The sequence below is a fragment of the Betta splendens genome, chromosome 9 (assembly GCF_900634795.4).
Source record: "Betta splendens chromosome 9, fBetSpl5.4, whole genome shotgun sequence".
NCBI lineage: Eukaryota > Metazoa > Chordata > Actinopteri > Anabantiformes > Osphronemidae > Betta > Betta splendens.
The window spans coordinates 10,451,084-10,478,852 of record NC_040889.2 but is presented as its reverse complement, the minus strand read 5'-3'; the positions used below and the strand labels follow the sequence as shown (position 1 = coordinate 10,478,852).

The following is a 27,769-nucleotide window of genomic DNA, read 5'->3' as shown; positions in this document are numbered from 1 at the left end:
GTCGCTACACTAAATGGTCAATGAAGGAGTTGGCTTGAAAATATCTGTAGATGTTTTGGACATGCGCAGATGGGAGATGCCATATTGGAACGGGGGCAGCAGCAACCGAAAGACATCGCTCGCGCTGCTTTGCTCGAGCTCACGCGAACGAGGAGGGGGAGAGAAAAAAAACGAGAGGGTCTCGAGAAGGAGAGGCGACCTAAACTTGGACAGGTAGGACAGGTGACGGCTCCGGCGGTCCCGGAAGCCTCTGCCGAGGCTAATGCGCTCTCTTATCTTCGTTATGTCGACGCTATAAACAGAAGGAGAGTTATTCTTCTCCTCCTCCGCTTAAAAAAAGAAAAAACCCGAAGTGATCCCGAGGCGGTTTCTGTAGAAACGAGAAAATACTCGCGAGCGTTTCGCTCACGAGCCCAACTTGTAGTAAGTGTCTCTCACGCGCTGTAATTAAGAGCTTTCTCGGCGTCTCGTGGCTCTCGCTGTAACGCCGTTTTCTGGTGTTTTCTCTTTACATTCTCGAGCGTCATGTTATCAGCTGTTTGGAAACATCGCCAGTTTCAATAACACGCACGGAAAACGCGAGGAGTCGCCACCGAAACGGCGTTTTAACGTGTTTTAACGCACATTTTTTTAAAGACCGCGACGCAATTTCGTTTGATGCGAAGGCGAAGTTGCTGTCACGGATTCACGTTATAAACGACTTATTACCGTCACTCGCTCATAGATGAGTCATGTGGGTTTTTTGTTTTTCACTCAGTCCAAGGTGCGTAAAAGCCATCGGAAAATACCGGACACTGCCAAAATGTCAAAGCACTTTCAACATGGCGGGTTATGGTGTCCGTGGGAGAAAACTGCGCCTTAAAATCTTTGAACGAGGAAAAAATACAACGACGGCAGATAATGCGTCCGGTTCGGTTTCTTTTGATGGATATACACGAGGTTTAATCAATTAAATTCAAAGTGTGCATTTGGCAACTCCGGGGGAGTTTTTTTCCGCTGCAGTTTTGAGTGTGCAAAGTACATGAGCGGAGTGCCAGGCAGGCTGCTGGTCGGCTACACCCCTCACAGCCTCATCTTCCTTATGTGCACCAACGTTTCCTCTTTCACTTTTATCAAAAATACTGCCGCACATTCGACACGTCTGTTCCTAGATTACGCTGTATCATATTAGATTAAAATACGTCCGCCTAATTAAGCCGACATTTTGCATTAATGTGTTGCTTTAACAGTCGGGCGGTATAATTTTCCAATGCGTATTGTTTCCCTTTGGGTGCATTTGCAAAGATTGCGCAGATAATTGGGTTACACTGCGCGTATCTCTTTAATTATTTCGGTTTTGCTCGCGGTCTGTAAATCCGGGGGGCGAACGGCTTTGCGTTTTTTCGGAGGATTCCTCCTCCAGATTAATTTCGTCACCACAAGCAGCAGAAACAATAAAAAAACCGGCGCGGTACGGAGCCGGCGCGGCGTTCGGGGTTCGGTATGAATAAATGATGCTTTTAGACTTCTTGTTGCTCCAAAGAGATGATTCCTGTGGAGCCAGTGAATGGCTGCGCAGGCAGAAATGGGCAAAGAAACATGGAAACGTGTCGACAGAAATAAAAGAAGATATACATGTATATACCGCACGATCCGTTTTCTCTGCAGGTACAGATGAGTAAAACTCCTGCTGTTCATTACTGATTAACGACCATGTTAGAATCCTCTTTTTTAATCATTGAGCTGCCTTTCAGGAGGCATTGTATGTTAATGCTGCTCAGCCAGAGTCTGCACTGCACAGAGACGAGCAGATAGGGAAACAGAAGCAGCCACTTTACAGGAAATATTGATTATATCTTTCTTTTTGTTGTGCTCTTGGCAAACTAACTCTGAGCCTGTATTTGAATAAGGGGAGGACGTAGGAAAATATCAAACCTGACCTCCCTTATTTTTAGAAGACAAAAAAGCCTCGGAGCTGTAGGCTGTGCAGAAAGCTGTGTGTGTGTGTGTGTCTTGTAGGAAGCTGTTTCCAGTCATTGATGTTGAAATAAGAAAACTCTGGGCTGAGGGATTTTCCCCCTTTGGCTGCTGCACAGTTTTCCTCCTCCTTTCCTCCTGTTTTTTGTGGCCCACCAGGGGCTGTGGCTGTTTACGCTTCATCATGTTATAGTTAGCCGGGCTCTGCGAGCATCACAGGCTTTTGTAATTGGGCATGAAAACACACAGGCTGCATTGTGTACACATCTATGTTGTAAACTGTAGGAATCCAGAGGAAAAAAACACAGAGGGCAAATTGTTGTATCGGCCTCCTGTTGCCAGAAGGAAACAACTCTTGGGTGGGTCTAAAAGAGAAGAACCTAATAGGAAGTAATGCAATAAAACCCAAGCCCATGCAGTGGTAGTTAATCTCCTAAATCCCCTATTAAATCTGTGGCATGGATGGGTTTAGGGAAAGGCAGGAGGACAACACGTGGATGCCCAGTGCCCCATCAGGGGCTAATCAATAAAAAACTCCTCTCAGTCCAGGGCCACAAATGTCCTGCGTCTGAGATTAACTCTCCCGTACCACTTTAATCCCCCAGCGCCCAATCTGGACCTTTATTCCACAGAAAGGCTGCAGCCGGCAGGCTTCATCAAGTACAAATACAAAACTCCCAGTGAAAAGAAAAAAAAAAGCTTTTTGAACAAAAAGCCTGTGGATGTTTTTGTGTCCCAGAGGGTTGTTAACGTCTCTGCAGCATGAGGTTGTTCAACCAGTGAGGGCACAAATGGGAAATAACTCAACAGGCTTTTACAAGAAGCTCATAATGAAGATGATTCAAGTTGATGATTAATTTCACATTTCAAATAAATTCACCACATTCTCAACATTTTTCAAACTCACATCACGCCTATGAACAATCTCACAGATTTTCAGAGATTAACAGTTCATCATAATAAAAGCTAAAATGTGTTTTTTAAATTCTACAGAACTTCCAGAGCTGACTAAACAGAGTGAAATTGGGGTGAAATGAGTAATGCAGCTCATACGTTTTCAGACCATGACACATTTCCTGTTTTGGGGATTTTAAAATAATGAACTTTAAGTTGCAACGCTTTCAGGATGTTCATGTTTGTGTTTTTGCCTCGTGAGCACAGGAGGACAATGACAGGGCTGCAGTCCCTGCACTGCTCGTCTAATGTGGTTGTGAAACCTTCAAATTAAAGCTCAAAGTCTTGAAGCCGCTGCTTGACTTCAGTTCCTGCAAAGAGCCTGGAGAATGAAAAAAAAAATCTATAGGGCTGTAACAGTGAATCATTATTGGAAATATTATCTACAAATGCTCTCGGGGAATAGGGAAGCCTCATTAAATGTATGATACCGCCACAAAACCCTGGAAACATTTGGTTCAGAGTCAGAATGAAGGTGAAAACCTTTAGGAGATTTGGTTTATAGTGTTAAAACGTAGCAAACTGTCATGTTTGAGAAGCTGCAGATGTTTTGACATATATTTGACCTGTGCTCTACCTGTTCATCAGCGTTAATCAGAGCTCGATGGGACTTCTGTCGCTGGGCTCTGTAAATAGCCTCCGTCTGTGCCATGCCGTGAGCTGCTGCCTCGCCACAAGTGTTTGAGCGCGTCGATGAGCCTTAATGAGGACGCGCCGCTGCAGCTGAAGGTCGCGGGGCTCTCGCCCTCCATCGCTGGCAGCCTGGAGGAGGGGAGAGGGGCTGGAGGTAGCTCCGCGCCTTGTTTACGCAGCGGATGCGTGCCGGAGCCAGTTCAGGACGCGGGGGGGGTGTGCGTGCGGTGGAGGGGTGGCACCGTGTGACACAGAGGGATGTTGTGGAGACCAGTATTTAAAGGAGCGCGCGGCTGCGAGCGGCACCGGGACCCGCTTGTGTGCCCGCTTTAATATTGGATGGATTTGAAGTTTGGGATTTTGGACGCAGGAGGCCGGTTGGCTGGGGTAATCCCAGGATAAGGGCATGCTTTGCTTTTTTGCACAGCCTGGAGCGGTTCTGAGACTGATGGGGCCCGCTCTGTGGCCGCAGCTTGTCTCCGTGTTAATTACCAGGTTGATGGAAGTGGGTGGAAGTCGGCGAGTGACTCATTGTTGATGTGACTGCGTGACCGAGCGCGACTGGCAGGCAAGTGACAGAAAAAGCCTGTTGCTGTTGTGAGGGTGATTTCCACATATTGTTGTATTGATCTGTTGTTTTAAAAGCAAGAAAGGTCATATTGGAAACTGTTTCTCATTGTGGGTTGGCTCCACTCATATTTGAGCCGTGTGGATTTGTACTTTACAACTGTTATTGCTTTGTAAGTCTTTACTTTTAGGAGCTGATCTGAGAACGACTCTGTCAATGAGTAAACCGGGAGCTTTAAACATTTGGCTGCTTAGCCGTTTTGTGGCAACATGTGTTATTTCCTTATTAGTTGATTTACAAGTCAGCAGATAAAAGCAGGTCTTACCTGCATGTGGACGTTGTTCTTATGAAGCGAGTCGTGTGTAGAGGCAGAAAAAAGCAAGTCAGCCAGTTGATACTAGTTTTAAATACAGTTGATCAACACAAAATGAACAGGAACTCTTTATATTATTAATTAAACATTTAAGCAAATACTCTGGTTGCAGCTTTTCCAGTGGGAGGTTTCTCAACACCAAAGAGCAAATATGTTAATCTGATGAAGGTCTCCAGGTTAATCAACAATGAAGCAGATGAGTAATTCCTAATCTGTTCAGGAGCAGACAAGATAAATGAAGGGTGGAGAAATAATCCATAGGTGCAGAAAAGCCTCAGTATGTTCTAAAAAGGCGTTCATGATAATCCATGCGCCAGGACTAATTTTACAAAAGAAATAATTGCGAGTTAATGCAATAATCTCCTGATCTCAGATGATGTGCAGCCTTACAAATGCACATCTGTTGTCAGACCTCCTGGAAAGGTTCCACATTAGGCGCCGGTGGCCTTATCTCCTGCCCGGGCTAATTAATTGGCCTCTAAACCCAGTCCAGTCGTGTCATTCCAGTTTCCCTGCTTTGTGCCACTCGGACTGGTTATCAGATGGAGTTCTGCAATGCTATGTAAATAGACGGCACCAAGTATGCACACCCACATATTCCAAAACACAGGCTGGAATAACAGGCTCCTCCACCGGCTGTAATGATGCTGAAAATTACTTTGTTCGCAGTATTTCTCTCGGTTTTGTTTCCTTTCGCTGTTTTTGCGCGGAAGAATTCCCCAGCAGTCCTTTCCACAGACGCAGCCTGAGTCCTTGGCCATGGCATTCTTTGGCTTTTTTGCACGTTCAGCCACAGCGGCCCTGCCGCTCACGCTAACCACTTCTTCTTGTGATTATTCTAAAAAAAAGTGGAAATACAAAGCAAGTTATTTCCTGTCTGCCAGATATTTTAGTCTGCGTTTATTTGAATAAACCTCCTAGCAGGTTTCAATCTGTGTGGAACATTATTCGATAAACGGTCTCATTCATTTGTTTTTTATCTCTAGGGCCGTCGAGGAGAGCGAGAGATGCAGTAAGGAAAAGTAAGACTGAAGGTCAGCAGCTCACACTTAGCAGGAAGGGGATGATGCAGTCTCACTCTCAGGAGCAGCCGTTGGCCCTGACCATGGTCAAAAAGTACCGTTCAACCAATGGGAAGGAAGAAGAGTTGAACACAGGTGAGGATGTGCAAATAAGCAGAGTAATAATAATGATGATCGCTGCTTTCCGCAAAAACTACATCTGCTTCATGTTTCTATCTACAAATGTATTGTGCAATGGTGTGAAATGAAAAAGAAGCGGTTAAAGTTTTTTTTTTCATCTCTGACATTATTTTCTCATTTGAACTATTTCCCTATTTTGCTGATGTTGACGCACACTTTGACTGGTGGGAAAAAAAAATCTTCATGAGCATTTGTGTCCACAAAAAACTGCTCCTAGAGCTTTACAGTCTCAGTTCAGGTCAGAGTGGAGATCTGTGCTGAGCGCGGCAGTCAGATGCTGCCTGCACGGATGGAAGGCGTTCGACCCAAACCAGTGCGACTCGTTTCCCCGCCGGTGGCTGATGGAAAGTGTGTTTTGCACAGACGCAGATTCCGTGGAGGAGGAGGCGGAGTTTAACTGGGAGGAGTACATGGAGGAGAGCGGAGCCGGCGCCGCCCCCCACACCACCTTCAAACACGTGAGCATCACCCTCGCCTCCCGCTCGGTTCCCATCCATCGTGTGATCCCTTAAACACAGCCTCACCGATAAACACCACATGCAGAAATACTTTAATGACACGCTGCTGTCATCGCGGCGCTAATGCTGCTCAGTGGAGAGCCCTCGTTGGCTTCGTTCCATACGACGGTGTCGTCACAAAACAATTCTTTCATTATTAAATCACCAAAGCAAAGCAAAGCAACAGACAAGAGCTCCGCTGGCGCAAATCTGAGCCTTTAATGAAGAAACTGTCAGCAACTGGAAAGTCCTGAAAAGCCAAACTTCAGCAACACAGATCAGCAAAAATTATTTTAACATATATAATAATAATAATTATTAATAATTATAAGGATAAAGTGGGAAGCATAGAATACAACCAACCTCTTTTAAATAAACCGCTGTTTAACAAAATAACTGCAACAACCAGAAAATGTCGAAAGAAAGAGTCACTGGGCGTTATCTCACATTCAGGAAATGATGAACACACATTCTCCAAACTGAATCATCATATTAGGTAGAATTCAAATGACTTCACAAGCACAAACCCAACTGATGAGGGCCGTTGGCATGACAACGACAAGCCTAAACCCATTAAACACGTCACTATTTATTCAGACTTTGATTTCCAATATGTTCTGATTCACCTAATGTGTACAAAACCTACAATGCAGATGTAGATCCATCCTGGTGGAGGGGGGTGGGGGGTTGTACCGTCCGGGGACGCTTTGATAAGGAGCATTATCCTGTTTGGAAGTTTTAGGGGAAGTGTTGGATCCGGTGTTTTTAATGTGCGCCTGTGATGGATTCTTAAATGTCATATAAACTCACAGTAATTTGTTTTTACCGCTACAGTGCAGCGACTCAAGTTGCAATTCAGAATATTTGCATTTGATGGGTTTCTCAGTGTTGAAATGAGTTTTCAATGTGCTCAGACTCTGGAGCCTGTCAGACTAAACTATCAGATGAATATTTATTTCTGTAACGGAACCCAGGTTTGCTGATAGCACCCCTTCAGTGTAGCCGGTTGTCATAGCGACACCTTCACCGGCGTGAAGCCGTCGACACGTTCGGCAACAATGGAGGATGTGGGCAAACGTAGCGACGCTGAACCCTCCGCACCTGAGGAGCACCAGGCGTTCCCTCTGGGGACTCAATAAACTCCAGATCAAAGGGAGGCGGCGCATTGTTTATCGGTATGTGGCTCTTTGTTGCAAGCGAGGAGGCGAATAGAGCAACTGAAGGCAGCGGAAGAAAGGGGCTGCTGGGAAAAGTCAGGAGAGTTGGGTTTCCTTCCTAATCCCCGTATTATGAGGTGTTAATAAAGTTTGATTGTTGCAGCGTGATGCTGCAGACCCTTCACCTAAAGGCAGGGCTGCATCGACTCATCCCTGCTTCTGTCGGACGTCATTTTAATGCCTGTCACCGAACATTTACCATTAGCCTGTTACATCACAGAGGGACAGATGGGTGCAGGCAGTCGATCCACCTCGCCTGAGCTCGGCCCCACGGAGCAGCTGTGGGCCCGCCGGAGGCCCGCGGCGCCCGGCCTCCGGCGGGACGGGCCGCGGAGGTGCCGATGTGAGCCGAGCATCGGCGTTTCAGCGTCTTACATCACCCACAGTGACAAACGTAATGAGGGAGAAGATCAGAGTGTGCGGGCTGTGTGTTCAAACACGCAGTCGAGGGCTCCTGGGGGTTAAGCTGCCGTGTTGGGAAGTGGATTTAGTCTGTGGGAAACGCGACGGGCAGCCCTCATCGCTTTCTCTCCACCTGGACAAAATGAAGCACGCGCACACACACACACACACACACACACACACACACACACACACACACACACACACACACACACACTGCTCTTACATAAGCCAAACAGAGTGATGCAGCACGTTTGCATTGTCGGAGCAGGAAGTCACGGGGCTGTTTGTATTGTGTTTATTTCTAAGATGTTGGCTTTTTCCGTTCACTTGAGAGCGTGTGTGTTTGTGCTGAATGTGAACATCCTGTTGGGCCTGGAGGAGCTCAGGAATTGCATGGCGGCCCGTGGCTTCACCGGGAAGGCGCTGCATTGTGCCGTATTCACGGGTTTGACGCTTTCAGTGCGCAACAACGGGGCTGAACTGAAGTGCTGTTGTTCAGCACAGTGGGCTTTTTTTTAAACTTTATTTATTCTGCAATGCTGTGTTTTTACAGTAAACATATTCTGTACTGCATAACTGATTATTCTATACATTAGTACAGTTTCTAGTTTAAATAGATCTCCAGACTCCTGTGTCCTATTCAACAGCTCCACTATTTTCTTGCCTGTGTGGCATTCAGGGACAACACAGAGCGTAGGTCAAGCTGGAAACTATGCCTTGACTTCTGAGGTGAACCCTTAGAGCCAAACATCACATTGTGATGAGTAGCAAGAAGAGAACAACACAGTTGTTTTGTGGCACTTCCCCTTTAGCCAACTTCCTCTTTATATTTTATCAGCCGTATTATTAATTGCCCAGCACAATTCTCAGAATAAGGTGTTTTACGTCTAATAAGATGAAACCAACGTGATGGAGCTAAATAACTCCATGTCCCTTCCAGGTGGAGATCAGCCTGCAGAGCAGCTTCCAGCCCGGCATGAAGCTGGAGGTGGCCAACAAGGGCAGCCCCGACACGTACTGGGTGGCCACCATCATCACCACCTGCGGCCAGCTGCTGCTGCTGCGCTTCAGCGGCTACGGCGACGACCGCAAGGCCGACTTCTGGTGCGACGTCATGACGGCCGAGCTGCACCCGGTGGGCTGGTGCGCCCAGAACGACAAGACCCTCATGCCCCCGGAAGGTAGGCCGCGCCGGGGTCGGCTGCAGAATGCATGGAGCGTTTGAGAGGCTTGGCTCTAATGCTTCCATTCACTGCAAAGGGGCCATAAAATGCTCCCACAGCTTTGTTCTACATAAAAAAGGCGATTGTGCAATAATACCTAATATCTCAGCGCTGCGTCTTTGTGAGATTTAGAGAGGACAAAGGAAAAGGCGAACCCACACAACAGGTGTGCGCTGGCCACTGTGTGCAAGGTGAACCCGCTGAATAACAGGGTGGGAAACGTCAGCGTCCGCATGCCGCCAGCCGCGTATGAATTAGAGGAATCAGAGGAGATTAGGAACTGTGGACGAGGAGAAAACCGCCGACTCAGCGCGCTCACCAGCCGCGGCCCGGTCTGCGCGTGACGCGGGCAGCACCTGATTGAGCTGCCACTTGGTCCAGCCCGCTTTATTTTTAGTTCTCTGGGAAATTGTCAGCGTCCGTTTGTTTTTATCATTTGAAACACAAACAGTTTGGGGGAAATCAGACTGGAAGCGACCGGTGCTCTATTCTCTCCGCTCGTCTCTTTCACGTCTTTTATTAGCCTGGCATTTAATTTTCCACATAATTTGCATTTCTTCCTTGTTTTGCTCCTCACTTGCTGTAAACAGAGCAGAGCTTTAACGGGAACGCGGCTGAGTTTACATTTAGACGACAAAATGTCTGAATGAATTAACTCCTGAAACGAGTCTCAGTGGCGGCGGCAGCCAGATTCTTCTACTCTCTATCCGTGAACATGTGAACGCCTCCCATCTCCACTCACCAAAGAATGCCCTGCATAAACTAAGTGGAGAGACAGGTTTTCCTCGACTCCTCTTTGATTGTAAAGACAGTTCAACTGCCATTTTTTCGGCCTGACGCCTCACACCCTGGCCTGGGTTAAACGCAGGGCGCCTCCACTTCCTGCCACAACCTTGAACCTCGTGGCGGAGACGCGTCCCCCCTCTGTCTGCGGCAGATGACGGTCCCTCCTCCGCCTGCTGACGCCCATTTGTCTCCCCTTGACGCGTCCTTCGCTCTGTTGCTGAGGAGACGACCCGGATGCGTTCGCACCGGAGTCGCGTCCTCGTCCTCGCGTTCTTCTCAGTCAGCGCCGGTCCTTTGGGCCCGTCCCTCGTCCCCTTGTGGCGCCAAGCGATTCATAAATGTCTGCACGCGCGAGCTGTTTAGCATCGCCCATCTCGGGGATCATCCATCAAGCAGGGACGCCGTCCATTTCCGTCCAAGTCTTCGAACGCTGCACTGAAGCAGGGCTGCGAGTGATGATTGTTTTTATCGGTCCGTCCCTCGGCGCGTCCGCCGCTACGAGTCCATACGACAGAACCAGGCAAACACGTTCCATTTGCTCCTTTTGGCAGATTAATGATCCGAAACATTCAGTTCAGGTCAGTCACTGACTTGTTCAGTTGTTTCACCCGCTGCTTTGCTGCTGAGCACTTTTTTATCTGTAGGCTTCATGTTTGGAGGATCGGCCTCAATCAGTGGTCTCAGCTTTTCTGTTTTTTAAGGAAATACATTATAAAAGTATCAAATCAAATGTGAGATGTTTTTTTAAATTATTTCAAATTAATTCATTTTGGTCATTTTTATTATTCTCATTCCCAGTCTGACCATTTGATGTTTAGATAAGTGACAAATGGTATAAATATTAATTTGCTGTGAGACTAAAACAGTGATCCGGCGGTTGCCTGGTAACTGTTAAATAGAAATGGTTTGTTTTCTTGAGGCTGAGGTTTTGTGGGTTTAACTTCAAATTTAGGTCAACATAAGGTCTCTGTTACGGACGGGGGTCAAACCGGACTGAACAAGATTCTAAAACACGCTCCTTGAGCGTGGAGACAAACTACAATGATCTACAAACTGGACTGGAGGGAGGACCCAAACGCAACGACCCCGAGACAGGACTGACGAGAAATGGTTTAATAATAACACATACAGAAAGGACAATACAAACTAAGGACGCTGCGTATGCAGGATAAACCAGAAAACAAAGCATGCAAACTAACACCTAAAACTCACAGATAAACTAAAAATCGCTGCAGAGCAGGAAACTAAATAACTATCCTAAACACAAAACATGCAAACAACAGTATCAAACGTAACCAGCAAACAAAACACACAAACCTGGACAGGACACGATGGCACGGTAACAAGTGACGAGTAACAAGCATGAGTAACACATAACGAGTAGTAAGTCACAAGTCACAAGTAATACACCAACAAAGACTGTGCACAAACTGAGACCTTAAATACCAGACAAGACAGGTGAACCCAATCAAACTAATACAGGAAACACAAGACAGGAAACAAGGACACAAGAGCAAAAGGGTGAAACCAGGCTGCCCCTGGTGGCGTGGAAGCCGAGTCACAACAGTCTCGGGTTCTTAAATCATCAAATAGAAGCGGTGTGTGTGTTGAAAAGGAATTGATCTAATTGGTTTGGTGATAATTATTAACCTAATTCAATCATTTTCTTATTTATCATTAGACTTGGTTGAAAGCAGTGCTACCTTGCAAAGAATCTACAATCATTTTTTATTTGCTGTTGTGCTCGTAGAATTTTCTATTAACCTTGTGTAAAAAGGAAATTGTATTTGTATTTATATCAACAACATCCCCATGACAACAGCGTGGGTGTATATCGATGTTCCTAAAATATCAGCTAGTAGTAACTTGTGGAACTCAAAGCTCAGAAACAGAAACAGCTTTGTGTACACATCTAAAGAACAAAGCAACTTAAATATGATTCAGCCGAGTCCGAGAGAAGTTTAACGCAAGACTTAATGTCAAAGTCCAGCGCTTCACTGTGTCTAATCATCTACAATCATCTAACGATGAGTGTTACGATCCCATAGATTAGTGAGTTGTAGTTCAAACTGTAGACGACAGCAGTGCAGGTCCACTTCACGTCAGACTGGTGTGTTGCCTTTGTGAGGGAGGATAATCCTGCAAAACAGCAGCGGGACATTTATGTTACAGGACCTAATTGGCAGCAGCCAATACGAGCTGAGGAGACTCCAAAAGCCAGGCCTGCTCTGAAAGCGCTGACGTTTCTCAATCCGCTGGCTCCTCCCGTGTCCCTCAGAGGACCTCGTGTCAGAATCCTTCCCTTTCCTCTCATGACACGTGTCTGATGACGCAAGCCAAAGTGCAACTCGTGTAACGAAGGCGGCTCGGCGTTCCCCAAAGACGCTTCTGCAAGATACTGTCAACGCGTGAATTTGTCCAAAATGAGCTTCCTTACACGGCTTTGCATCATCTCACGCTGTGGATGTGTGCGAGCGCTGCACACTGTGTGTATCACAGTCACCGGTTTTATTTGTGTCCTTTGTGTTTGTGTCTTTGTTTCTCAGATAACCTTTACCTAAGAACAGGTAAGCAGCGCTAACGGTGCCTGTGACTAACTCGCCTGTCTGGCTCACTAGTGGCTAACATTAGGCCTCAGAGCTGCATGTGCAGTATGGTGTGCTTCCATCTCCTCCTCCTCCTCCTCCTCTTCCTCTTTTCACCTCCTCACAGGAAATCACCTCACAGCTTAGTGGTCACGCCTTTGCCTCTTGCATGTTTTTAGTCGAGTGAGTGTCTTAGAGTGATAACACACACACACACACACACACACACACACACACACGCACGCTGTTGTTCGTGCTCGCTAAGGCCAAGCTGTGCTCGCATGATAACCCGTGCAACACGCGGCGGCTTAGTCACAAACATGTTGCTTTGATAAAATGGAAAATAAAATAGTCAGGTGATGTCAAACTGACCAAGCACGTTTGGATGATATTATTAACCTCTAATGACACAATGAAGTATAGTGTAGAAGTGCGGAAAACAAAGACGAAGACAAGTGAAGAATAATTACGCGCCATTAAGGACAACATTGTAATTTGATGCCTGCAACACACTGAAAGTTGTTCCAGAGGCATGTTTACCAGTGTTACCTCATTTGTTACGTTTGAATCACATGGGACTAAATTACTGCCGTTTGGCAAAAGAAGTATGTTTAAAAAAAATCTACTGCTACTGTAAACTATCCACCAACATCACAGCTGAAGTAAGTGCTAAATTCCAACATGTGTCTCCATATTGTTTGTTGTTACGTTGAGACTAAATTTGAAGATCATAAAGAGTTAAATGTTGAGTCTTAGCAGCATATGTAACATGTGCTGGAAAAACAAGTGCGATCCCTAATGAATACGCTGCAATTCATTGCAATGTGGATTGTGGTTGGATAAAGTCTGTAACAGAAGAATCATCCTTTAAATAAATATTAAAATCTAAACATTTACAAGAAAGTAAGTGATTTGCAGCCTTTGAATCAAAGAAAGGAGACATTGATTTTCCCACCATGAGATTTTTAGTTTCACAATGACTGAACTGGTGCTTTCCAACCTTTCCTCCAAGGTGCTTGCTCTGAAAACCTGCAGAAAACGCTCACTTTTTAAAATTCCCAGTTAAGCAGCAGGTGAAACCCGGTGCAGAGGCACTGGGCGGCCCAGCCCCCGACCTGCAGCGTCGTCCCAGTGCTCCCAGCACTCCCAGCTGCTGCTGACTGGCGCTTTAGCAAAGCTTTTGTGCTCGTCTAAGCAGCGTCTCCGTTTGCAGGAACAGCTCGGGGTCTGCGGCGCTTTCGGTGCATGATTTGCTCATTTTTAAGAAAACCCAGAGTCACTTGAAGGACATGCTAACAGGCTCAGCTTTGATTTTCCCACCTCACCTGCTGCATAATTACATTTTTTGCCTGATTCCTTCAGAACATTAGTTTAAATCCTGACTGTAAAAATCTGCTGAATACAAATCAAACAGAAAACTAAGCCTGAAAATCTCCCTCTCAACCTGCTATGTACACTTTAGGTGCCTTATTTGCATGTGCATGTATGTGCGAAGCTTTAAAATCCTAAATCACAACTATGATGGCATGATGAAGTAGCTGCTCGCTGAAAGGATCCCAACACCGATCATTTGCATAAAGAATGCACCACACTGCTTCCTGTCTGGGGCTGCTGGAGATGATGCTCAGAGACAAAGGCGGGTGGTTTTAAGGCCTGGTCTACGTTCACGCTGCTTTAGGTGGAGAAGGTGCTGGACTGATGCACACTGTGATCCAGAGGCATCAGTCTGGAGACAGTGGGTTTGGAACTGTTAGAGCTGCACTTTGCAAGTAACTAAATTAATCATTTGGTTAAGTTGTAAAGGTCATGAAAACCACCTAGCACTGCTTCCCTTGCAACATCTTGGCATTTAAGCGTAAAAATGTCTCAAACTTCCTCTAAATGTATTTTCAGTAAAAATTTTCCTGGAAAACACAGATGGTGTCAAAGTTGATTTAATTGAGGCTCGCCCTTCCAACCAAACGGACTGGTTTAGTAAGTTTGAGCTATTTCATGTCTCTGGAAATGTCATGACGTCTGTTTGGCAGACAATATTACAATAGGAATAAAGGGGTGGGTAGAGCGCAGTGAGTTCAAGTCTCACGCTACTGTAGCTGCTGCAGTTTTTTCAATCGTTTAATTGGTTGTTTTAAATAACTGACTTATGACTGGCTCTTTGTTTTGGAGAGGGTTAAGGCTCTAGTGAAGACGCGACCGTGTCCTAAGGACAAGTGTAAATTCAGCTTAACAGGACGAGGAGCTGCAGGGCATCACTATTTTAAACACTACTCAACAGCAGCATTTAGTTCCTCATTCATGTTGCCGTTAGCGTGATAAACACAAGTTTAGCACATCATCACAGTGTTTACTCTGCAGTCATGTCGTCAGTTTGAGCAATGATGACGTTTTTAAGCTCTTTGTCTCAAAAGCCAAACATTAAATAGTCCGACTGACGGAAAGAATCATCAGAGTCCTATTCTCTGTGCAGAGAATAGAGCAGGAATCATTTACAAACCAGCACCAGGGAGTTATTCTACAAATGCAGTTATGTAAATATTCTGTTCACAAATTGCTATGAAATGAGCTCCATGAATCCAGATGTGATGTCAGGTCCTAAAGGCTGCTTGTTAAATGTGAACCGATGTCATCACTCCAGTCGTGTTAGTCTGCTCCAGCCTACTACAAATATGCAAACGTCATGTAAAATCCGCTGGATGAAGGAGGCGCAGCTCCAGCTGGGCTTTCACTTCACCAGCCCTTCCTGCACTAACCCCTGGATTTGCTTAACCTCACATTGCTTGTGTCTTTCTCTCATTCTCAAGCAAAATTTAAATGCATGCGTGTTTGCCTTTTTCTGTGTAAACACACTTCATATTCCCTCCATTCATGAGAAATGCAAAAGGCTCACAATGGGAACACACGCATGCTCCTGTGGGGCTCTTTACCACCAGCACATCACTGAGGTCATTAACTGCTCTAACATCCCGTCGCTCCCGTCATAAACAGGGCAATAAAAATGAATCTAAAACTGCCCGGGCCTCATTCAGGCACACACAACAGCAAGAGCATCTCACAATAAAGCCACAAATTGTGCGGCGCGGCAGTTAACGCGTCATCATTAGGCTCACGGCCTGTTTGGAAAGGCTGTCAGTTAAAAATGGGAGTGTGTAATTGTTGGATTGACTCGGCTCTCCTGCACGCCAGCGCTGGATGAGGCGGAGGGGGAATCGAGCGTAATTGGCTCCCATTAGCTCTGATTAGAATCTGTGGCACTGCTGTGATCACGGCTAAAAACACAGAGACGCTTTTTCTTCTGTAATTAGAACATTGATTAAGCGGAGTGAAGCTCTGCGCGCGGTGCTGTGGTTGTTAACAGGGAAGAGGAGCAGCGAGTTTCAGGCTTTAAATATATTCATGTGTGCTTCTTCTAATTTAATGGTAAATATTTTCCTGGAGACTTGAGCTGTATAGTGGAGCCTGGGCCTCAGGGAACAGGAAGGAGGGGAGAAGTTGGCAGTGGAGCGGTGCAGGAGGGCAGGGGAGGAGGTGGAGGGGGGCGCTGTGTTCGGAGATCGCCTCCCTCAAGGTTAATTATGCACGTATTGTAATGCAGGAGTCAAGCGCTCACCTCCGCGTGTCTGCTGCCTTCAGGACGAAAATAAAGAAAAGTCGGTAATTAGTTTTACGCACAGCTCTGATGCACTGAGAAACGGCAACAGCGATGAGATGGAAGAAGAATGAAGAAGTGGAAGTTTGCATCTTTGCGCTGCAAATGACTTTCTGGCTAATCTTGGCACGATCTGTAAAAATAGTTGATCTATTTCTGCACACCCAAGATCAACACGAAGCAAGTGTGTGTGTGTGTGTGTGTGTGTGTGTGTGTGTGTGTGTGTGTGTGTGTGTGTGTGTGTGTGTGTGTGTGTGTGTGTGTGTGCGTCTTTGCAAAGTCCAGTAGCAGCAGCGAGGAAGGAAAATAGTCTCACAGGAAAAAAACACTATTATTAACAGAGTCTGGGCCTCAGAGATGTTTGCTGTTCACCTTGCTGCCAGAAAAAAAGGCTTCTATCCTGTTGACACTTTGATTTATTTGCCAGAAAACTCCAGTTTATTAGATCGAGGCGGGGCCCAGTCCAGCGGCATGAGGCGATTTATTGATTTGTCTCATATCATAGGTCAATTAGGTATTTAAAGGCCTCTGTGGAGCCGTCTGCTGCGGTTAAGCTGATCCAAAAGGAGTTATTACATTATACTCGTTTGTATTTGGAGCCTTTGCTCCTAAGAAATACAGTGTTTTATTGAAACTAATGTTGATGAGTTGCACTTCATATTTTCTAATATGACCTCATGCCTCATCGATACATGATTTACAAACAGGTTTGTGCATGTTTTACATTGCAGACTTGTTTAAAACATTATTCCTTGAGCTACTAAAAATACCGTCATGGAAATAAAGAGTCCTGTTTCTTCCCACATGCCTGCATTTGAAAACCCTGTTCATGTTTACTAAAGTGAAATGAGATCCTGGCGCTCGTTCATGTCCCGTAAACCCCTTTAAAACACAATGCTGCCACAGGCTGAGCCCCCGAACCCCGACTGACTATCAGATATGAGCTGCAGGGATCGTTGGTTCTCACAGCGCAACACTCTCATTCTGCAACTCTGACTCATTTGGCAACACTTCATCGATTCCAACAAGTGTCCGCGTTCGTCAGGGTTTTTTTTGTTTTGTTTTTTCTGAGTAAGCGACTAACGACTAACATGACAAACATGCAGGACCCTGAAGGTCGCTGAGCGTCTTCCTTGAATTCCATGCATTGTTAGCTCGGCGCTTTGGGGGCGGGCAGACGAAAGCACAGCACTTGGAACAGTTTCACTTTTGAGCTCAGGACTGGAGGCACAGATGCAACCCACCTCCAGCCTCCTCCAGCACCTGATGCTGACCCATGAATTAATACAATGGCTTTGCTGTCATACATCGACAACTGCTTACTTTTCTTTCCCTGGAATCTCCAAAGGAAACTCCACGGTTAAAAAACGACCTCTTTAGTTTTTCTGACCATGTTTTGAACAGATCTGGAGGTGGGTTGGTGCGTTTGGATTCAGCCCCTCTTTCTCCAGAAATACTTATTTGCCCTCTGTAAGAAAACCTGCAGTGTCCAGTAAACAAGGTCATGAGTGTCGGTGGCAGCCCAGAAAAGGTTTCCAGTAATAGAAAGAGAAGATAAAAATAGGAAGGGAACGCAGGCGAGCTGCCCTTTAATTGTTATTTTTAAACTACACAAATGCATTTCTTCTTCTGCAGAAGTTGGACAGGTTTGGTAGGCGCAGCTCTGGGTGTTTTGAGGGGAAAGCCCAACATAAACTCACTCAGTGTCACCATTTAGCTGTTGAACACAATATCACCGTACATTTCCTCATAGCTTTAAATTTCAGCTCTTTCTTTTCCTCATTCGTGAACCTGGCGTTTTCTGTTTTGATTTGTGCTCCTTTCACATGTGGTAACGAACCTGACACAAATCTAACCGCGCGTCACCGTGATCCCCGCGCACCATTTAGCGCTCGCAAAAGGAAGCTACAAGCAACCCGACAAGCCTTGTGATTGGAAATGTTGGATTCGAGGCGTTTTTCACTGCAGCTCTCACACATTAGCGTCAGTACAAAACAGGAATTCAACATTTGTGTTTGCAGCCACTGGGAAAAGATGCTGAATAAATGAATTCTCTCTCACTTCTCCTGCATGAAACCTGTGAACTTGGAGCTATTTGTCGGTGCATTTTTGCACATCTGCACGTCCCCCAACATCTGTAGCTGCCTTGTTGAACTTTGCTAAGCATGCATGCTGTTCCCTGGAAGCACATGCGCTTCCCCTCCGTGTGCCTCAGCGTCTGTGCCACGTCTGTGTCTCTTCACAGCCATCAAGGAGAAATACGGCGACTGGACGGAGTTCCTGATCCGGGACCTGACCGGCTCCAGGACGGCACCGGCCAACCTGCTGGAGGGGGTGAGCGCCGGCCGCAGCAGCAGCCACTACACATTTTAGCCGTTCGATCGCGCTCGAGGTCACTGCAACATACACCACCATTCATGTTTGCAAGTCGTCGAGCTCGGTTAAAATGTTAAACTCAATGTGAAACATACAAAAATCACTACAAAAGCAGTAAAAACTTCAGAGCGTAACGTTTCCAGCATCTGTTTGAGTTTAAAATGAGGAGGTCAAACTTGGGAAGCAGCTTTAAACAGGTGCTTAGAAAAGAAACCTGCATCATTAAAATAATTGGCCTGTTGAGAAACACTTGTTAACTTTTACATCTTGGCACTTTCTCTGATCAGTGTTACGTGTTAGTTGGCGTTTGTCCAGTTTCAGATGAGCAGGAGAGTTAAGGCTCTCTTACCTGGAGAAACATGGACACTATGAACACTAGGACTGAACCACTAATAATCCAAATAATGCAAGCGGTCATTTAACAGTATAATTGTGTGCATCAGCCTCTGCGAGGTAAGAACACGGTGGACCTGATCGTCGAGGGCTCGGTGCTGGAGCTGCAGGACGCGTCTGAGCCCTTCCTGTACTGGCCCGTTCGAGTCATCCAGAACGTCGGGGGACGGCTCCAGCTACGCTACGCGGGTCTGTCTGAGGACCACCGGAGCAGAGACACCTGGCTGTTCTACCTGGACGTCAGACTCCGGCCCCTCGGGTGGGCCCTGGACAACAGTCTGGCCATAGAACCGCCTACAGGTACCAGAACCTGTTCACACGTTGCATGGGCCCAGAACCACAGCTGGTGAAGTCGAGTTTGAACCTGTGTCTTCTGCTCAGAGCTCAGGTCTCTACAGAGCGCGGCCCACTGGCAGCAGGCACTGGAGGACGCTCAGCTGGAGGGACAGAAGAGTCCACTGCCACTGGAGGTGTTCAAGGTGAGTGCCTTTGTTTCAAGGAATTCAAGGAATTCACGCTTCCGCTTGGCTTCGAATGACTGGAGGAAGAAGCAGGTAGGTGCACGTGCAGCCACCACATGGTCGGACAAACTGAAAGTAAGACGTTATCAACGTCGAATGGAAGCGAAAAGTGCCACAGCGCGACAGATAACATCTATGTAGTTAATAAAAACAAACATCCACCTCCTCATCAGCTAAACTGACAATAACGGCACCTCAATGACCTACATCATTACATCATCGAAGGTGAAGCGCATCTGTCTGAAAGTCTTGCCTTTACCATGCTAGGACCACGCAGACCTGCCCAAACACTCCTTCAAGTTGGGCATGAAGCTGGAGATGGTGTCTCCGTGGCAGCAGCTCCACATCTGCCCCGTCTCTGTCACCAGGGTGAGTCACGGCCAGACAGCATCTGCAGACGCAGGCTCCCTGTCCAGCTGCTTCCATCAGATTTCAGCGGCGTCACACTGAGAGGCGTTTCGTGGGTTTCCCCTTCCAGGTCTACGATGACGTCTACTTCCAGGTCACGCTGGACGACCTGTCCCCGGACGTCAGGCCGCGCTCTGTGGTGTGTCACAGACACTCGCCGGGCATCCTGCCCGTCCAGTGGTGCCTGAAGAACGGTGTGAACCTGGAGCGGCCCCGCGGCTTCCAGGGACAGGACTTTGACTGGGCCGACTACCTGAAGCAGAGCGGGACGGAAGCGGCTCCTGAGGCCTGTTTTCCAGAGGTCAGACACACTCTGGGTCCACTGACGACTGGCACAGTTTAAAACTGCTGTTGCTGCACCATCAAGGGCCAAACCAGAGTTAAATCTATTTGAATATCCTGTAATGTGAGCCCTGCTGCAGGTTACCTCAGGTCAGATCATTGTCCTGAATGTAAATGAACCTCTCCTCTTCTCCTCCGGGGTGCGTGTGGGTGCGTAGGCCTGGCAGAACCGCGGCTTTGCCAAGGACATGTGGCTGGAGGCCGTCAACCCTCAGCAGCCGGCGGAGGTGTGTGTGGCTCAGGTCACACAGGTCAGAGGACGCCTGCTGTGGCTCCGACTGGAAGGTACCGATGCACGCGTCATGGCGGCGGTTCCGGTGTCGGACGACCCATATGACAACGGTTCTGTGTGCGCTGTGTCCACAGGCGTGCCCAAGGCGGCGTCGGACTGCATCGTGGACGTGGAGTCCATGGACGTGTTCCCCGTGGGCTGGTGCGAGGCCAACGGCTACCCCCTGACCCCCCCGCTCAAACCCGTCTGTACGTACGCACACACACACACACACACACACACACACGCATGCACGCCCACGAGGGCTCCGTCCGAGGGGCGACGGCTCAAGGCAAACTCTCCCTCTGATCGTCTCCACAGGCCAGAAGCAGAAGAAGATCGCAGTGGTGCAGCCAGAGCAACAGTAAGACGAACAGAGACACACACACACGCATGCACGCACGCACACACACACACACACACACACACACACACACACACACACACACACACACACACACACACACACTCCAGACTGAGCCCGAATCCTGCTTTAAAAAATCACATGCCTGTGCATAATGGAGTCGAGGGCATTTTGTATCAGAGGGAGTTTCGTTTCGTAGTAATATTTGCATCAATATCTCTACGATTCACGCATGAGCCTTATCTTTGCCTCAACCTTATCGCCTAAGTAAATAAGAAATAAGGCAGTGACCGCTGTAAAGCATGCAGCCAGCACCTAGAGGCCCTGAGCTATTGTCTTTATAGGCATCATAAATTTACCACAAAATAAAACACATTCACTATTGAGCAGATAGAAAGTCATTCACAGCTCGTTCTAGTGGAAGCACCGCTGCGTTTGCAAAATACCAACTTTTATAATTTTGATTCCCTGAAGCTTTAAAATACTTAAAAGCAAAAAACTGGAATGTGGTGGATGTTTAAAAGCGGTTGTATATTTACACAGAAAAAATGATATCAAGACAAAATGAAAAAAGGCGTTTTCATGTGTTGCGTAACAGTGAGTTCCCTCAGAAACCCGCCCCGAGGCTTTCGGCCCTTTTCCTTCCAGCTATTATTTGAAACACAGGCTTTCACAGGGCGTGGACTGACCAGGACACGTGGGGAATGGAGAGGGTTGGAGCTGCTCCCGTCGAAGCTCCAGGGGACCCTCGCATCTCACCTGAACTAACCGCAGCCCAGTGGCTCTGCTTCCTCTTCGATTAGATCTGCTTAATAGCTCGATGGAGCCGTGCAACTGGATTGATGACCTTTTCCCCACAGGTTGGCTCCGGCCCAGACGGTGGAGGCGGCTCCTCTCAACCACTGCCAGCTCATTGCTGTGGACGCAGGTAATAAAAAGTCACATTATGCTCGGTCGGTCTGGTAATTAACGCTAATGAAGGGAAGCCCTGCTCTCAGGTCTTTTCCCTGCGGTGGCTTTTGTGCTCAGACAGTAATAAAGTGTTTCTTTTCTTTCTCATACTGCGTTCCCGTACACGCAGGACAAAACAAATATACTAAAGTCTGAGTGGTCTCACAATGTGTAAACCTGCAGACGCAGCGTTTTTTTGTCGCACCAGCGCAAAGACAAAACAATGTTGTTTGCATAGAAGGGAATGAAAGTAAAAGCAGCCGCGCAGTAATTCATATCAGTCAAGGAAAAGCCACACTGGAGACACAATATTGTGTTTGATTCAAGAGATTAATGAAGACGACAAAGCAGCTACAACAAGATGCAACTTGTTGCTACAGTGTATTTGTGTCTGTGGCCTGTGAGGTTTGTTTGGTGAAGCCTTTATCTTCTCCCTGTCTTAAACTGTACACTACACAAATATTCACAACTCAACAAGATTTCTTTATAATTAGCTGGAAGAAGCTGAATTTGGCCACAAACCAAAGATCAGAGGCTGCAGCCTTTTAGGAATTCATTAAAAAATACATTTACAGGCTTCTATTTATCCTTTCTGGCTTATTTTAGCGTGAATCTAAACGTAGCTAATTGGCTGCAGGTATTTTCAGGACGCGGAGGTCTTGTTTACGCCGCATCCGGCTGTAAACAGCTCGAACGCTCCGAATAGAAGGTTAAAGCATTGTTTCCAAGAGGCACTTGCCCTCTTTTTTTGAGTTCCCGTCTAGAAACCTCCCACTTGCTCATCCATATTCATGGCCTCGGCTAATTACTATTCACCCCTGGCGGTGCGCTTCCAGGTGCCAGCGGTAATCAGGGGCTGCAGGAAGGACGGAGAGCGGAGTGGTTCAGTCGACCCACGGCCCAGTTGGACTATGTATTCACCTGCTGCATGCGTCCAAACGTAGGGCTGCATGCTAATCGCGTTAAAAGCGGAAAGATGCACATATCTTTACCCAGAGGGACAGAGCTGCGAAATGCAGGAAACAACAAAACAACCAGCTTCTTGGGTCGAACGCCGCTAAATATTGGGTGTAAATGGAGCAGAAAGTGAATGTTCCTCCGTTCCTGCTGTTCAGTAGGTGACATTCGAGCAGATCGTTATTTATTTAACTTGGAAAATTAACACTAAATCCTGTTTTTAAATGCCTACACATTAGTTTATTCACAATTAGCCTGTTCAGCCCCCAATTCTGCTCAAATTATACATTAGTAATAGCTTAATTACTTCCTCTCCGTTCGAGTGAAATGCTGAAAATGAAACGAAGCCTGTTTGTTGTGGTTCAGCAGCGGCTTTGCCAGACAACAGTGCTGGGAGTTTCAGAGGCCTGAGGAGAGGTTTGGCAAAGGACGATGAGCTAACACTTAAATATAAATTAATCTCTTAGCAATTCTCTGAGCACCTCATTACTAAGGCCAATTAAAAGCCGGCTGAAAATAAAACGCAACTGTTTCTAAAGCCGTTTAATCTAAAACCTAACGCCGGCATTTAAATGAAAGCAGCTTTAACCAAAGTCTGATTCGGTTAACGATGAACATACATTACAAAAAAGGTAAAATATTTGATACAATATCCAGGGATTCTGACTAAGACCCTTTAAAATCTCCCTTACTGTACAATCCTCATAAATATTCCTCATACTCATATCTGGCAGCTTGAAGCTGCTAATGATTCTCCATGTATTCAAATGTGACTTTTAGCAATATTAGTTAGATAAAGCACAACATGGTCTGGAGCTAAGCCGACATGCCTCATTTTGGTTTTCACGCTGTAAACACTGCTCCCGCCTCCCTCCCCAAGGCTCGGCCAATGGCAGGTACTCCTGCTCCAAGATCTTCGTCAACCACCGGTGTTTCTCAGGACCCTATCTCAACAAGGGACGCATCGCAGAGCTGCCGCAGGCCGTCGGGCCCGGGAAATGCACACTGGTCCTCAAAGAGGTGGGCAGATGTCGAGTGTGTGAGAGTGTGTGCGTGTGTGTGTGCGTGTGTGTGTGTGTGGGGGGGGGTCTAATCACAGATTCCCACAGGTTCAAAGGGAAAAGGGGCTCGACAGAGTAGTAATGGGAGGCGAGACAGTGATGTCTTGTTAACCACCTGCAGGTTCCCAGCAGCGCCTTCATTTTAATGCGGGGACCTGTCAGTCAAGAGTGTTTACACATGCACAGCCGGGACCGCGCAGAGAAGCAGCCTCCTAATTTCTCCGGAGACGCATCCGTGTGAGGTCTTAGTTTATACGGGACGATTTGTTACAAGGAGCGTGGTCCGTCTTCGGCTTTGAGCGGATTCTGGTCGCGTCTGTGTCAGTTAACGGGTCTTTCTCGAGGATTGTTCAGCTGTGTGGGGGATTTATTTTTCTGAGTTTCTCCTTTTGCCCCCCAGCTGTTGAGCATGCTGATCAACGCCGCCTACAAGCCTGGACGGGTCCTGAAAGAGCTGCAGGAGCTGGAGGATCAGAGCTGGGACTGCCAGGAGGAGACCCTAAAGGCCAAGTGAGGAGCCCCCAGTAACATGCCGTGAAGTGTGCACCACAATACGAATCACTAGCTCTACCAGTCACTTCTGCTCCGGCCCACTGAAGGTTTATGCATTTTGCTGCGCTGGGTTTTTTGTAAGGTCGGCATTTCCTGCCACTGTCGGCTGCACGGGCCCAATTTATTCCATCACTTTAGGCTCGGACTCAATGTCTTCTAATCAAAAACTGCACCATTTTTCCAGCTGTTTTTCAAGAAATTGGTATGATCCAGTGTCAGTCTGCAGAGAGCTAGCACATCACACAAGTGTTTTGACAACTCAAGAAAGGGTTAATTCTCCAGTGTTTAGTTACTTTGATCTGATGCATCAGCCTTAGTTTCAGTTCAGCGTAGCACAGATTTGTCCTGACCTGAGCCATCACAGGCAGCGTCAGGTCTGCTCTCATGGATGGTGCTCATCAACAATTAAACCCTCCTTCAAGTCATTAGCACATGGCCAATCATCAACCTGCGCTTGTTCCCAGATACAAAGGGAAGACCTATCGCTCCACCATCCGGCTCGTCCGCATGGCAGATCAGATCCCAGACTTCTGCCGGAAGGTGTGTGTGAAGCTGCAGTGCTGCCCGAACCTCTTCAGCCCCATCCTCGTCACCGACAAGTGCCCAGAAAACTGCTTCGTTCAGACGAAAACCAAATACAGTGAGTTTCTGTAATTACAAGCGTCACTTGCTTGGCCACAGCTATGAGGAGCGCGCTGCAGAGTGTGTAATTGCTCCTGATGAGTAGCTTGAGTTTTGCTCTGGCCTCATTGTGTTCCACATCTGCTGTGCGTCTCGCAGCCTATTACTATGGGAAGAAGAGGAAGCTGTCCAAGCCGGCGGGAGGAGAGGAGACGGCGGAGGGGGAGCCGGCCAAGCAGACGCGCCGCAGGAAGAAGAGGAAAGCGATCTTTGTGCAGAAGAAGAGGCGCTCGTCCACCGTGGACTACACGCCTGCTGGCTCGCCGCAGGTCAGCCGCCGCGCCGCAGCCTCTGTGTGCAGAGCTGCATCACAGTTAACGGCCCTGAGATCAGCGTGTGCTGGGGTTAAATACAACGTCCTTCAATAATCACGGGGGGTCTATGAATTACTAGCTGTATATAGGCAAATGAATTTAAAAATAATCGTCTCATCCTCACTGTGACCGTTCTGTTTTTATACTGGCGCAACCTGTGTGTTTGAGGGTTTTGGACTCATCAATAATTATGATCTTGTATCATTAAAATGCAAAAAGAAATGAATTTTGCATACATTTTTATTAGTTTACAATTTGTACTTTGCTAATGGCTGAAAAACTAATGTGCTTGTTCATTTTTAATTAGCCAAAGCTGCGTGGTGCATTAATAAATAATATATTAGTAAAAACATTCAATTAATATTAATAAATAAGTAAAGAGTTTGTTGGGGACAGGAGCACAAGCTAAAGCCAATTCCAGCTCACCGCCCTGAGTCTCTCCTTCAGGACAGTGACGAGGGCCTGGAGGACGAGGACATGGCTCTGCAGTCGGGCAGCGAAGGCACCAGCTCGGAGCCTCGCGAGGATCACACCGACGCCTCCTCGGTCTCGGCCGAGGCCACGAGCAGCCGGCCGCGGCGGGCGGCGGCGCTGCGCCGGGCCTTCAGCGCGGGGCACGGCCCGGAGGCGCCAGAGGGCCGCAGGAGGTCCACGCGCTCCCTGTCGGCCTACAACCAGAGCAAGTACCAGCCCCCCAAGGGCCAGGACGTGCAGGTGAGACGAACGGCAGCAGCTGCACAGCGGCTCGGGTGGCTTTCGCTAACTCAGCTTGGGGTGTGTTCACGTCCACGTCAGGTGGAGGAGGAGGAGGGCCAGCTGGTTTTGGATAGAAACCCCCTGGAGTGGACCGTAGATGAGGTGGTGCATTTTATTAGCTCCACCGACTGTGCATCTCTGGCCAACATCTTCCAGGAACAGGTACAGTACACACACACAGTTACCTTGGCTTGTGACTGTACACTATACTGTAGATGGTACACTGTCACCCAGTAGGAGCACACTTGCATGCCCATGACTGGCCAGCGCAGCATCGTGAAGGATGCTGTAGGAAAATAAATAAAAAAGCAACTGAAGCCGATCCAGCTTCTCTTTGCGTGAGGCCGTGTTGTTTTGCTGGAGCCCCATAGGGCCTGTGTTTGTCCATTTGGACACAAGGGTCATGCTATTTTGGAATTTTCTTTTTAATTTTGAGGGAGAAAGAATGAAACTGAACATTCTCAGGGTTAAGCTTTCCATGCGTCTGTGTCCTGCAGGATATCGATGGTCAGGCGCTGCTGCTGCTGACGCTGCCCACGGTCCAGGAATGCATGGACCTGAAGCTGGGCCCTGCCATCAAACTGTGCCACCAGATAGAGCGCGTCAAGGTTGCCTTTTACCGACAGTACGCCAACTGAAGCCAGCGGCAGACAGTCAGGAGCGCGGGATGTGTTGGATTAGCAGCCTCCTGGTGGATTTCCATCCAGAAGAGGGAGAGGGCTTATTTTTCAAAGCCGTTGCCTTGGAGGGCGTTCGCCTACAAGGAGTTGAAGGATTGATTTCTCGGCTGCCGCTGGTGCAAAAATGTAACAAACACACATTGGAGTTGATCCGATGAAGAACTTGAGAAACCGGTGGCACCTGTTCATCTGTTTCTTTCTTTTAACGTCCATTCATTTGTGATAGAGGAGCATTATAGCATCTAATTTAAAATAACTTTCCATTTTCTGTGTGACACATTGGTTCTGGAAAAATATATTCTACTATTAAGTATTTAACAAACCCAAAAGTAATATATTTGGAATATTTATTATCCTTATAAGGAGGAATCTATTTGGATGCATAAAATCAAGTTGACTCATTCGCCATTAATCGAAACAACAGGATGATATTTCACAAAGAATCTGCGTTTACTGTGATTCACAGCTGAGTTTGTGGTTTTGGGGGAAAGAAAAGGTGTCGTGCTTGTTGTTGGAGACACCCGGACGCTCCCACATACCAGCACCCGGCTGTGCGCTCCTCTCTTCGTCACGGTCCCATGAAGTAACCACGTTCGCTATTCTGTGTCCACCTATGCAAATGTGTTGCCGATATTTTTGACAAGAAAATAAATTTCTATTGATTTTTAATGGGCGTGTGCTGCAGTCTGCTTCTCGTGCTGTAAAAAGCTGTACCACAAGTCACGGAACAGAACATGAAGGGTTAAGTCCCTCGTGCATGGTGAGATACAGGAAGTCAGAACAGTGTCATTTTCACAGAGTCACAGTTTAAAGAGGAACCACATTTCTCTGTTTCTCTGTTGAAACTTGGTGCATTTCATTTAGAGCTAATTACCTACTTCATTATTAATTAGTACAAGTGATTGTGCTGCATAAAGTTATCTAATTAATAACAACAACACGCATATGAAGTTGTTGACTACTAACACGTCAACGATATTGTTACAGATAAAGTTTATTGTTATTCTCAATCAGGACCTGGAAAAATGGATGAGAGCCTGTCAAGTATAGCAGTTATTTCGCTGGGTGCAAAACCTAAGGGCATTAAATTATTCAGG

General features: G+C 47.1%; 1 protein-coding gene across 3 annotated transcripts; it reads left to right on the top strand.

Moving 5' to 3' along the window:
* Positions 1 to 70: 70 nt before the first annotated feature.
* Positions 71 to 27,341, top strand: sfmbt2 (Scm like with four mbt domains 2). Of its 3 annotated transcripts, none has more exons than XM_029162440.3 (21): positions 71 to 213; positions 5,471 to 5,641; positions 6,050 to 6,144; positions 8,746 to 8,986; positions 12,361 to 12,381; positions 18,291 to 18,379; positions 18,865 to 19,114; positions 19,196 to 19,293; positions 19,603 to 19,704; positions 19,814 to 20,044; positions 20,244 to 20,370; positions 20,452 to 20,565; positions 20,678 to 20,720; positions 21,581 to 21,648; positions 23,509 to 23,648; positions 24,090 to 24,199; positions 24,706 to 24,881; positions 25,022 to 25,191; positions 25,684 to 25,950; positions 26,032 to 26,154; positions 26,490 to 27,341. In XM_029162440.3, the coding sequence occupies exons 2-21, from the start codon at positions 5,548 to 5,550 to the stop codon at positions 26,628 to 26,630; spliced, it is 2,700 nt and encodes an 899-aa protein (XP_029018273.1). In that variant the 5' UTR covers positions 71 to 213; positions 5,471 to 5,547; the 3' UTR covers positions 26,631 to 27,341. The 3 variants fall into 3 exon arrangements, with proteins under 3 accessions (XP_029018273.1, XP_029018276.1, XP_055367728.1); XM_055511753.1 differs by lacking the exon at positions 71 to 213 and adding an exon at positions 3,878 to 4,111; XM_029162443.3 differs by lacking the exon at positions 12,361 to 12,381.
* Positions 27,342 to 27,769: the final 428 nt, after the last annotated feature.

Excerpts from the sequence above, each read along its gene's own strand:
- sfmbt2 (XM_029162440.3), top strand. The coding sequence starts at position 5,548 with ATGATGCAGTCTCACTCTCAGGAGCAGCCGTTGGCCCTGACCATGGTC. Across the intron at positions 23,649-24,089 it reads GCACACTGGTCCTCAAAGAG|CTGTTGAGCATGCTGATCAA; the intron begins GTGGGCAGATGT and ends TTTGCCCCCCAG. Across the intron at positions 25,192-25,683 it reads CGCCTGCTGGCTCGCCGCAG|GACAGTGACGAGGGCCTGGA; the intron begins GTCAGCCGCCGC and ends TCTCTCCTTCAG.